We start from the raw sequence: 12,552 nt of genomic DNA on the forward strand, positions 1-12,552 counted from the left end.
CACTTAACACTGGTGCACCACATTTTGCCTGATAATATCAACCAGAAAGAGATCTCCTGTAAAATTAGACAGTAGCTACTAAATGGACAACAAAAAGGATGAGAAAAAATACATAGAAAAATCACAAAATAAGAATCTGTAAATGGCAGCATTAACACACACTCAATGGAAGTGTTAATGAAACAGAAATTAGCCTAATTAAATCTTCTCTACGGCATCTGACAGCAAAGTACATTGGTCTACTTGTATACAGAGTACATTTTATTGATGCAACAAGATAAGGCAGTTAAAACTACTGAATTGTTAAAAAATAGCCTTAAAATGTCATCCTAGATCTAATGAAAGAATCAAAATTAAAATGAATGTTAAATCCTCATACTTTTTTTTTTTTTTTTTTTAAAAAAAGAAAAGAATCTAGCTCTCTAGTCGCAAGTACCTATTCCTAGATTGCAGTCCCCATGAAGAGATGCAATGAGATCCCTCGGGTGGAAATTTGGAATAGCCAAGAATAAAGAAGCTTCTTTGTTATTATTAGAACATGGAGGATATTTGATAAGACATGGAGAAAACAGCTGTTGCCTACATCATTAAAATACTGTTGAATGGCCAAACAGAACCTGCATGGATTAATCATGGGAAGAGGTGCTAAAAATAAATATCCCTCTCACACCAGAGTAGTGGTAAGGTAATAGAGCAAAATGGATACAAGGCACTCTAAACTAAAGAAGGGAAAGCTCTCAGCTCAATTAGGCGAGGCTTCAATTAGTCCAAGGAAGTCATCAAATCAGACTTGATGCATGCTCAAATTGTAAAAGTGAGCACAGTTACTGCACCTTTTCTCTTTTAATGTTCTCTCTTATTTACCTCATTTCAGTCTCCTCCTAGATGCACAGTTGCTACCATCCTTGAGTTACTACGCAAGTGGAAGCTATCGTAATTATCAGAAAACATATTTCTTCTTTTCTTTATCTAGCACCCATAGCTAGGGCTGACTATTATGGGCAGAAACAGAAACTAAATTTAACCCCAGGCAGAAGCAGCCACTGAGGGAGAAAAAAAAAAAAAAAGGAAAAGAATCTTTCCAAAATGTAAAATCCAAACAGAAATGAAAGGCAAGCCTTAGTGATAAGCCCCCAGACCAGGAGAAATCCTATTGCCGAGCCCTGAGGACTGAGTTGTGATGGCAACCATCACTAAACCCTTAGCAACATCCAATACCAAGGTAAACTGAATAGGAATAACGGAGCTAAACTTCAAAGGATATGTAGCAAAAGAGGTTGTTTCCCACATACCTGGAGTCTCAATTATGGAACAATTAAGTCAATTAGCAGGACACTGAACTTAGTCCTTTTGTTTGCAGGCAGTCAGGATCACAAAGGCTGGGTGTCACCAGTTTCCCCAGCCCAATAATACCAAACAGTGAGGCTGCTACCTGATAGCAAAATGTCTACATCTGTCCCCTTTTCCAGCGGAACACAATTAAAAGGAAATCATAGTAACGTAATCCACAAATGACAAGATGTGGCTGATGCGTCCTTTAGTCTGTTACACATTGTGGAGGAACGGAAGGTGCCTGGAGCAGTCAGCACAGGGAGAAGGGCCTCCCCACACTGTCAGTGTTAGGTGCTTGGCTTATTTCTTTGTGCAACAGAAACCCTGCTGCAGTTAATGGGACAGGTGATGGAAACTCCCTGATCCCTGAGTTTACCTCTATACATAATTAGAAGCACCATCATTAAAGTTAGTGCTTGAAATTGCAGGCAGGAAGCAGACACACAACATATTCCTACAGGGCTACAATGCACTTTATGGACCATGTAAGAAAGTCTGTACTTAAACCAAATCCCAGATGTGTCTGAAAAACAGTTTGCCCGCTTCTCCAAATTAAATCTAATCCACCTACCAACACAAGTGCAGATAATAGAACTAAATGTAGTTTTTATCTAGTAGACAGGCAGTTTCTCTGCTTGGGAAGCGTTTATGTGATTACGTCTGACAAGTCCTACTGAAAACACCAGGCTTCCAGCAAACCACGAGCTGCAGAGTTAGAGGCCCAGTCAAACAAACCAAGTATGAATGATGCAGAAGAGCTAGAAGTAAACAAATTGGAAGGTAAAAGGTGTTTCAGACCAGGAAAAAAATGGCTTGTTTGAAGAATACAGGACTCAAGGTACTATTAATTCCCTTTGTTCTCAGCATTATATTTAATATCCTAGCAAATCCAGTAATGATACCAGACAAGAAAATGATGATGGGTTCTGAACCAGCACTGTGGTACTTACAGGCTCCAGCTCTGTGCATTCATTTCAGATTACTTGTCCAGCTTCAGGCTGCGACAGAATGAGCCAACCACAGCTGAAACAGAATCTGCAAATTTCCTTTACATATTCTTCTCCTATACTAGCACAATGCTTCCCTGATTTATTGATCCTTTCTTGGAAGCATCAGTGTAAAACACCTCTGAGAATCAATGATCACCTCCCTGTCTCTTCCCCAGCACAGCCCACACACCCAGCAAAAAGCTGCATCTTGCAATAAATGTTTATGTTTACTTCCTTAAGGACCCAAATCCCATATGATTCTTCAGGCTTGGATTGAAATTCCAGTACTAGATCGACTCCCCCGCATCCATTGGACTTCTTCAGGTTTCCACAGAGGGACAAGGCATAGCATTAACACTCCAGGTACTAGTTTGTACATCATATCACGTTTTCATACTTAATTTTTAAATCTGTATTTATAGCTTTAATTTGTCTGTGAAGTAAGAGTCTGTAAGACCTACTAAGCTCCTAGTTTATTTTGCCACAAGAACTGCTTGGCTGTATCCTGGAGGACTGAGGTTTAGGCCGGATGACCAAAGTGATCCCTATGATGTGTAGCCATTACAAGTTTAAAATAGCAGCTGTATTAATTTCACCCTTACACCCTCCCCCTTTTCCCTAGGAGAGTTTTAAAAGGGGTTCTTTTTAAAAGGGGTTCTAAATTGCAATGCAAAATCGGGTAACTTTTTATATGAGACCCAATATATTTTGGTAAAATGCAGGAAATACAGAAACTAGAGCTACAGAAATTCTCTGGCTTCAAGCAGAAAAAATGAAAAGAAAGGTCTGCACAGCATACGCTTTAGATGAACCTTACTGCCCTTCTCTAAAGATACTGTACTTTCACAAAAGGTGCCATTTCGGAGCAGATGAGGTTCTTAAATTTTCTAATACTGTCCTCTTAGGGGTATATCAAATCCAGACCAAAAACTTACCACGCTTCTCTTCTGACAAAACAAAACAAAAAAAAAAAACTCGTCTAGAAATTAATTCAAATAAAGTGCTGAACAAAGTTCCAGTCTATCACCATTCCCCCTAAAAGTTACTTTCTGAGACAACCTCACAGGTATTATTTTGATCTGTTGCCCATACTTGTGTTGAAGTACCAGTTACTCCTGCACTTGGTATTTCAGTTCCAACAGCACCCCTGTCACCAGCACTGTGAAGATCAGCTCAACTAAAAGACTTTTCCCTACTACCTGGAACTCCAGGTACATAAAAGGAGGTGGTACTCTCTGCTGTGGAGTATAAGTCCTGTTTAATCACACCCTCACACCTATTTACTTCCCCAGAAGTGTCTGAGCATGCAACGCTCAGAAGAATTTTAGAAGTTAACACTTGTAGGCTGGTTTCTGCTATACTTCCTGAAATTATCTATCCTAATTGTGGAAAACAAAATGCAAAGAAAGGGAAAAGGACCTTAAGACACGTTCATGTTTTTTTTCTCTGTGAAGATCAGTGGAGTTACAATGAATGTAAAGAAAGCCCATTATATCAAAAACTGAAATTCACAGCAGTAATGCAAGCTTTATGCCAGAGATGCCACAGGTATTACATAGGGGGATGAACAGGGACAGAGCTTCCTCTTGGGTAATGAGCTGCTAGAGTTTATACCAGCTGAGGATCTATTCCAAATGCTTAAAGGATACTGCTTCCACTACTAAAGCCAATTACTAGAGTTGTGTGCTTTGCAGCTTTTTTTTTTTTCAGTAGATTCTTCTGCCAAGCTAGGAAGTTAAGCTATGAGCAGCTAGTACTCCCAGGACTAACAACCCAACATGATTTTGTTCTCATACTTGAGTCTCCAATGTGTACATTTGTAATACAGAACCACTGAGAGTAAGACTCACAAGTTCATTCCCCATGCCTACAGAAACTTACCCACCAGCTTGAGAACATGACCTTTGTTACAATGGGATTTACACTGGTGTCCTTGGAAGCAGCAGATGGTCAGGATGGGCTGCTGCCATCAGCATTTTTCCTTTAGTCTGTGGAATTATTCATATAGTCACCTCAACAGCGAAGGAGTTTTCTCAGCTTCAGAGCCAAAGCACAGCAGTTACAAGATGGGACAAAGGAGCAGTCGAGCAGTAGTCTTTAAAAGATATTAAAATGGGCTGGACTTTGTGGTTATATAACAGCAAGAAACCACTATCTCAATCTGAGGTATGAATTGAATGCTGTACCATATCAACAGGAAATATGAACACATTTCCTTTAATTATTTCCTCTTGCAAATCATTCCCCATAGGTCTCAAAGGAAACAACTGATGCACCCAAAACAAGTTTAGTTTCTTTGCTGGCCTGTTTAAAGAAAATGCAAAACTCTTGTCACTTTTTAAACACTGCTATTTAGACAAAATTTCTTCCTCAGAGAAGTTCAAGTGCTTTACCAAGAGGCTGGTCTCTTTTTCTCCACCTGTAAAAAGGGACTATGAGGCAGAGTAGGAAAAGAAAAACAAGGGCAGCTTCACAATTGTACCCAGGTCTCCCTCTGAGTCACCCTGTTATACAAACTACTAAGCCTCTGCCACAACACAAGCCCGGCAAGCACACTAACCTGCAGTAGAGCCTTCTGTCCTTTGTGTGGTATCTTATACTCTAGGTGGTATGAAGTGAAAAATACATCTAGAAATGGATGCACATTCAACTGAGTACTTTTTAACACTTCAGATACATGTTCAAACTGAGTTATGTACTGCCAATGTGTTTCCTGTATGTATAAAATATTTATGATCTTGGTCCTGCAGCAGGATGCTTTTCCCTCCAAAAATTTCAGCAGGCTGCAGGATTGACACTCTTGGCTTGAATTGTTGGCTCATATGCTACCTTATGTTCGTTTTAATTGCAAAGTATTCTTGCCTAGAATGACACGCTTGTGTCAACACAGAACAGACTCGGTGCAAAAATCATAATGGAATCTGAAACACTCCGTAGCGTAGAAACATTAGAATCCGTGAGCTTGGTTTCAAATCCTTCCAGGGAGATGCTTTCTGAGAAGTCTGCATCTGGTTTTCTAATCCCACTGAAGTCTGAGAGTATTCAGATCAAACCTTACATTAAGCCCCTTCCCTAACAAGTACGGCCAAGATGAACGAAATTAGGTTTGCCAACATATCCCTGGAGAGTGCAATGCTTCTCTGCTGTAAAACCCACATGCCATTTTTTGTGAGGCTGGTAGGGGTGGTGTCAGATTTAACCTGAAAGGAAAACTGAAAACAAATCTTTTAAGTTTACAATCATTTAAAACACAAACAGCTTGGCAAGGCAGCCATCCAAGACAATTTCTCCTCATATAACACAACAGTCCAGACAGACAAGGCTGATTGCAATTAAAGGTACTAGCTGAAAACAAACAAACAAAACCTTGATTTGAGGTGTGAAAGTCCATTTAAAAAGTGCATAGAAAATGCCATGGAGACTTCTGGACTGATGGAATTTTGGAATCATACAGGAATAAATTTAACCTAATCAATGTTAATAAGGACTTTTTGGTTTTCCTTTTAAAACAATTCTAAAGAAGGTGTCTTTGCTTCCACAGAACTCTGTTGGTTTCATCTTTATTAAATCTGATGGGACATCTCCCACAAGCACAGTAAAAAAATATATATTAAGCCCAAAGTCAAGTGATGTTCTTTTCTCAGCCATGGGAGAAATTTTCAGTCTAGTAAATATAACTTCAGAGTGAAATAAAAAAAAAAAATGAGAAACTAATCAGGGCCATGAATCATTCTCACTGGGGAACAACTGGGCAATGCAGAACCCAAATCTAAATAGCTATCAATGTTAGAAATCCAGCCCAGGGATCTGACACTTGCTGGTGAAACTTCGTACCAGATGAAAAGACGCTTAACAGGATAGACCATTTTTTGCTGCCCTCTGCAGGGTAGCACTGAGCATTGCCATCTACAGCTGAGGCTTGGTAAGTGATAAATAAACTCACAAGATAAACTGTTTTTTTTCCCAAACAACCTTTACAATTTACTGGTCTATTGTTGCTTCACTAATCAGCACTCAATTTATATTTATTAATATTGAATTTATAAGTGCAAGTCAGCAGTTTTACTCCAGCTGATGAGTCAGTTACAATCAGGCTCAAGAGTTCTATTCCCGTTTTCTAGGTTAGAAAAAGAAGCCATATCCAAACCTAGAAAGCTAGGCATAGTCAATTCCCTCTTCTATTCTACAGAGGTAAGTGTGTGTTCTAACACAGGACTCCACTCCAAGAGCAGTTCCCCCTCTCTCTGATACAATACACAGCAGTCCACATAACAAAACCCACCAGTGCCTTAGCAGAGCTAGGGCTTTCTTCGTGTGCGAGGAAAGAACAGAGTGTTAGCCTGTGCTTTCTGTGTATGCATGTACTCTGGATGCATGCCGATGTAAGTTGCAATGGAAATACTACTCCTCAGAGCACTCCATCATACAGGAATAAAAGAACAGGCCCTCTTTGTTGCAATCCCACCAGCAGGCTTCTGCTCTTTACTCCGGTTGTTTGCTATGTACCAAGATTTAACCAGGAACTCCAGGGTACCAAAAGAAAAGTCTCTTCCAAGCTTTTACTTCTCTGCTCTCAAAGAGAAGATTAATGAAATCATTCACTTCGTCCTTCCAAATTAATATGGAAATTATTTTAGTCTCACACATTGGATGATTTAAAAAAAAAAAAAAAGTCTTCCAGTGTTAACTCCCTGCTTGAGAATAAACAAGCACAGGTACTGTGCTTCAATATCGAGCAGTGTCAAAGTCATCAAGAAGTTCACGTTTCATTCATCACTTCTCTCTCAAGAATATTAGAAGATTATTGTTTCTTAGGTCATCAGCAATCAAATCCACTTACATATTTCATTTGAGATCATTTCCTTTAATTCCAAAGCAAAGGCAAGGAGGATATGGTTCTCATTCCAGCTATTCTCTTAGAGACATTATGGAGTTATTTTGTGTTCTCATTTCCTCATTCTTCAAAACACAAATAACAGCAAAAATATCCACATCTATCATGAGCCTTACCTCACTACTGTCTGCAGGACACACCAAGATTATATAACCATAGATATTTTCTTTGTCATTACATATCTGACGTAACGTGAGGATGTTATAAAGACAGCTGTGAGACTGGAAGATAATATGCCTGTATGCAAGAAGATCTCATGTGGAAAAACCTTTGCTGGGAGACAGTCAAACACCCGGCATTCCTATTGGGTAAATAAATCCCAACTATATGTCCGCATACGTGTTATAAATGTGACATATATTTTGCAAATTCCTTTGTATTGAAATGCATTAAAAAAAAAACCAAACCAACTCATTTTGCATTTGCCACATCTGATTTTGTCAAACACGAATATTAGACATGGAGTAACAAGCTACAACACAGAAGTTGGAAGGAGGAAGAGTTTTTAGAACTATCTGAACCAATTTGGTAACATCAAATGGAAAGGAAAGAAAAGTAAAAGTTACATGGCCAGACATACAAGTATCAGCACATCAAAGCTGGCAAAGCTTGGCAACCAAGCTGAAGTTTAGAAATTAAATACTTCCTCCCAAACAATTAATTAGCAACAACCTAGATCTATATAATACAAACTGAAAGTAGTCCAGAAACGCACTGACTGCGTGCAGCTAGCACCTGCACTCTGGGTCCCCGGGGTCAGGTGTGGTCGCTTAATAAACACCTCAGAAACAGTCTAAGATAAACTTCAGAGATGGTGTGGCATTTCGGGCCTTAAGCAGAACTCTGCAAGCAAGCCAAATGGCTTGACACAACTTGGTGAAGAACACAATCCAACTCAGAAGCCGTACTTAGTTCTGATCTCATTCATCAGCATCATCAAACTGGCCAATCTCAGTCACTCTAACTGGCAGTGTAAAAGCAAGACTAGCCGCATGGTGACAACATGGGTTGTACAATGATTCCTCTTGCAAGGAGTATGAGACCAAAAGATTATTTTCCTGAAAGCTTCCGCAGTAGAGATCACCAGCATCTAAAGAGGATGAAAGAAAAGACGTAAACCATGAAAGATATTTAGAAAACTAGCGGTATAATGTAGCAGATTATTTTGCACTTCTACAGCATTTTCCAGTCAAGAATTTCAGTCTGATCTGCCAGCACTCATGAATTAAACCTAAAAACAAAGCAAACAGAAAGCTGACTTTGACAACATCTTCGTTTTAATGAAGGTTCCTGCCACAGAGACAAAATAGTTTTCTGAAAAGCTCAATGATATACCTGAATTCAGAACATCTAACACCAGCTCTTAAAATGTATGCAGTTCTCTTCTCTCCAGGCACAAAAGGTCCATGAAGCCATTTCCCTTATTTCCCCCCTTCTCCACAACCACGTCCCAAATTAGGATACCTCCAAGCCCTTTTAAGACTGGGTCCCTGGACAGAAACAGAAGGGTAGGGTTCTATGAAAGCTACCTCTGAACAGTATTTTCACTAGCCTAGAATTAAGCCTAATAATTGTTTATTTAACCAACCTAGCACAAAAATAGAGCAAAGTCCTTTTACACAAGCAAAAGATTTCTAGAGAGCAGACACTGAAAAGCCAGTACATCCACTGGCCAGTTTTCCAGTAGCACTGCAGGACAAACTTTAAAAACGCTTGCTTTCAATGAAGTTAAAATGCCATAAAATGATCGACCAAGCATGTTTTTGACTTGTAGTTGTCAACAACTCAGACACTTGTATTCAGTGTTGCAAGCACTCAAGTCCCATAATCACAGCTTCTTTCAACTAAATTTGTGAGCATGTGAAGAGCATAAGCTACAGGTCAGGATGACTTAACTGAATACAGGAAAAGATAAGAACTTGTGATAGTTCCAACAAAAAATATATAATAAAACAATCAAAACATTCCATAAATTTGAACAGACAAGAGATTTAAAGGACAGCCCAGAATAAAGAGGGAAACATACAAAAAGGAATTAGCACCCATAAAAGAATCAGTCTTTTTCTCAGGTTACCCAATATGAAAAGCTACTTCTATATTCCCACTATTGCTATATTGCAATATATATATATATATATATATATATATATTGCAATATTCCCAATATTGCTATATTTATATTCTATAAAATCATTCTGATTTTACAGAAGGTTGCAAAAACTTTCCCAGTTCATTCTGTTATCAACCTATGGAACTAGAATTCAACAGCCATTTATGGAATTAAAATAAACAGAGAATCGGCATTTCCTATACAAAGAACAAACTGTGTGTATTTAATTCCAATAAATTCATTCACATTAATGAGAAGAAAATGGAAATGGTTCTATTCTGTGTCCACAAAGACACAGCAGGTTATCGCTCACTGTTGGCTAAACACCATCCAGTTGTTTTATCCCAACACACAGCCTGGCCTGAGTGTCTCAGTTCAACACGAGTCACTGTAAAACAGATTACAAACCAGAGGATTAATATGGCTCTGAAGATGTAGATGAAAGTGCTTCTATCCATTGCACCTTTGTCTGTGGGACCGATAGGAACGTTGTCAATTACATGCACAAAGACTTCAGAGAATCAAGCTTCAAAGTAAAATAAAAAAAAAAACCAACACCCTCAAATCAAAAAAATAACAAAGAAGCAAACAAAAAACCCAGCACACAACACAGAAAACACCTACAGCAAAAGCAACAACAAACCATATTCAGAACAGAGACTGAGTGCTTGCACTGCTCCACACCCAAAAAGCCCACACTCTTGACGGACATTATGGCTGGATGCTAGGAGGGCAGGAGAGTTCCTGAACTTCTCTCTTCTGATTCAGAATAACAAAGATGCATTATAATAGAGTACTAACTTCTCCAGAGAAACTCGATACACATACACAATTCTTACTGTTTCACTCCTTAAGAATTCAATTGCTCAAGCAAGATTTACATGTGAACTTGACAACATTGCCTATAGCTCCTATATTTGGCAACAGAATTATACGTTACAAATCCATGAGGTAAATGTAAACATAAAATGATTCAAAAAAAAAAAAAAAAAGAACATGGAGTTATTTTAATACATTTTCCTACACAGCACCTACCTCCACATATTCAAATGAAGCACAAGTAAATTTGTACTCACCATAAGGATTACTTTCAGAGTCCTCCAATTCTTTATCCCAGTCCTCCACCTCATACACCAAAGCAGTTTGCTGCTCAGGAGAAGTAACATTCTCAAGCATATTCGAGATTTCACCATCCAGGTCTTCTAGGTCAGGCTGTACATAGCGATAGCCAACAGGAGATCGACTGACATCATCTTCATAGGGAAAGATATCAGAGAATTCACTTTCTTCAGAGTCACTGTCAAGAACACGTGAAACATTCTTCCGCAAACATTCTAAAAACAAAAGAAAGCCAACAGAGATATTTAGGAATTAAATGGGAACAATTAAATGCTTAAGATGGAATAATTTGACCAGGTGTGTGAACGTGCTTTTTAACTAATGGTGTAATTATAATAGATGCTATTTCAAGTGCTTCTTTAGGTTTCATATGCTCGGGAATGTCAGAAACAGGCGTACATCACAACACTAGCTGAAGTAAAGATTTTCCATAAACTCTTGTTGAAACATTATTCTTTAAACCAGGGCAGAGGAGCCAGCAGACCTTCACCACATTCATATCTAGGTACTTATTTTTTTAAATTATGTTGAAACGCTATCGCTTTGGCTTACGAAAAAAATAATTTTTTTTGTACTATTGATTAAACACACTCGTTCATAGGCACGCACAAATATCTACATGAAAATAGTTTAGCAAAGTAACTCAACAGGCATTTCCCATGTATCACAAAAAGGTTTTAAGTATCTTTCCTCAAGCAGAGTTCCATTACTTACCATCTGCTTTGGTTTGCCCTAGTATTATAGGCTTAACTTTTCTGGGCTTCCAGTTCATAGTTTCCCTCTTGTCAGGAAGTTGCTCCTCCTCAAAGTTTGTGCATTCAAGGGAGGCAGCCATCACCTACAAAAAAGTTTTAAAGAATTCGGTTGCCTCTCATTGATTCCTCCAGCGAGGCTCACGCTACGCTCGAGGCTACTGTATTTGAGTGCTCTGGAGTCCTTGGAGACAACCTGTTTGTTCCCTTGATGAACCAGAGGTTTTAAACCAGACAGGCTTTGATTTCAGAAAGCAGATCTGCAGGGTTTCTGCTGGTTTTCTGCCAGATCTTTCTGCTGCTGCCATCAGTCACACCTAGCAGCAGCCACCACAGACCAGCTAGTCTCCTCAGTCATAGCAGTAATCCTGCTGCCACTCTGAATTTGGGGAACAGGGCCCAAAACTGACATAAAACATACCAGTTGGGGAACAGCAGCAGATAGTGAAAGCTGCTAACAAAGGTGAAGAAGACAAACAGAAGTATAAGCACAAAGACCACCAACTACAGTCCAACCACCTTGTGGGGGCCACCGTGCTGAGGACACAGCCGAGGACCAGACCTTCCAGCAGCCCTGAGGAACTCCTGAAAGATGGAGGACGTGATCTGAGGGCCCCCGACGAGGAAAGCAAGGTGAGCTACCCTCACCAGGGGCATTACAAGAGACGAACTCCTTGGCGAGCAGCCCCCACGCGGTGTTGTGGTGCGGCAAGCTGGGCTCCCAGCTGCTCACACACACCTGGGGCCGCGCCGGCTGCCGGGAGTGGCCTGAGAGGGGCCGAGGCGGGCAGAGCGCCGCGCCCTTTGGGCAGCACCACAGCAGCGGCCCACTTCGCCTCCGGGAGAAGCGAACCAACACGCCCGCCCCGCCGGAGCCCCCCCCCCACCCGCTGAGGCGGTGGCCGGACGCGCAGCCGCGGCGCTGAGACGGCGGCGCCGCCCTGCCGCCTTCCCGCCCTACCCGTCCCCTCAGCGCGCCGTGAAGTGCGCGGTACCCCGGGAAGGACGGCCGTGCCTCGGGCCCCGCTGGTCGAACCGGCGGCTGCCACGGAAAGGGGAGCGAAATCTGGCGGTGAGGCGGCGCCGGGACAGCAAAGAGCACCACCGAGCGGCGGGGCACGGCTGCTTCTTCCTCCTCACTACTGAGCGCCCACCTGCATCACACACCATTATACGCCTTATTTACAGTTTTTTGAGTACATGATACGTAACTCCTTTCTCTGCTACTAGAAAAGGAACTAGTGCTGCACATTCCTCTACTTTCCCCAGAAATCCTCTACAGGATGAGCTAATGGCCTGATGATAGCATTTATGTTGATTTAACAAGTGTGATACCAGAAAATGTAGTTCTGCAAA

The 12,552-nt window shown here is 40.6% G+C and overlaps 1 protein-coding gene across 1 annotated transcript; it reads right to left on the minus strand.

Annotated features, from left to right (window-relative positions):
* Positions 1–7,164: 7,164 nt before the first annotated feature.
* Positions 7,165–12,047, minus strand: COPRS (coordinator of PRMT5 and differentiation stimulator). Its single transcript, XM_040530863.1, has 4 exons — positions 11,716–12,047; positions 11,159–11,282; positions 10,402–10,659; positions 7,165–8,305 (listed from the first exon to the last, which is right to left on the minus strand). The coding sequence occupies exons 1-4, from the start codon at positions 11,851–11,853 to the stop codon at positions 8,136–8,138; spliced, it is 690 nt and encodes a 229-aa protein (XP_040386797.1). The 5' UTR covers positions 11,854–12,047; the 3' UTR covers positions 7,165–8,135.
* Positions 12,048–12,552: the final 505 nt, after the last annotated feature.

This window comes from Cygnus olor, chromosome 18, assembly GCF_009769625.2.
Source record: "Cygnus olor isolate bCygOlo1 chromosome 18, bCygOlo1.pri.v2, whole genome shotgun sequence".
Classification (NCBI taxonomy): domain Eukaryota; kingdom Metazoa; phylum Chordata; class Aves; order Anseriformes; family Anatidae; genus Cygnus; species Cygnus olor.

Excerpts from the sequence above, each read along its gene's own strand:
- COPRS (XM_040530863.1), bottom strand. The coding sequence starts at position 11,853 with ATGCCCCTGGTGAGGGTAGCTCACCTTGCTTTCCTCGTCGGGGGCCCT. Across the intron at positions 10,660-11,158 it reads AGGGCAAACCAAAGCAGATG|AATGTTTGCGGAAGAATGTT; the intron begins GTAAGTAATGGA and ends TTTTGTTTTTAG. Across the intron at positions 8,306-10,401 it reads CTCTGAAAGTAATCCTTATG|ATGCTGGTGATCTCTACTGC; the intron begins GTGAGTACAAAT and ends CATCCTCTTTAG.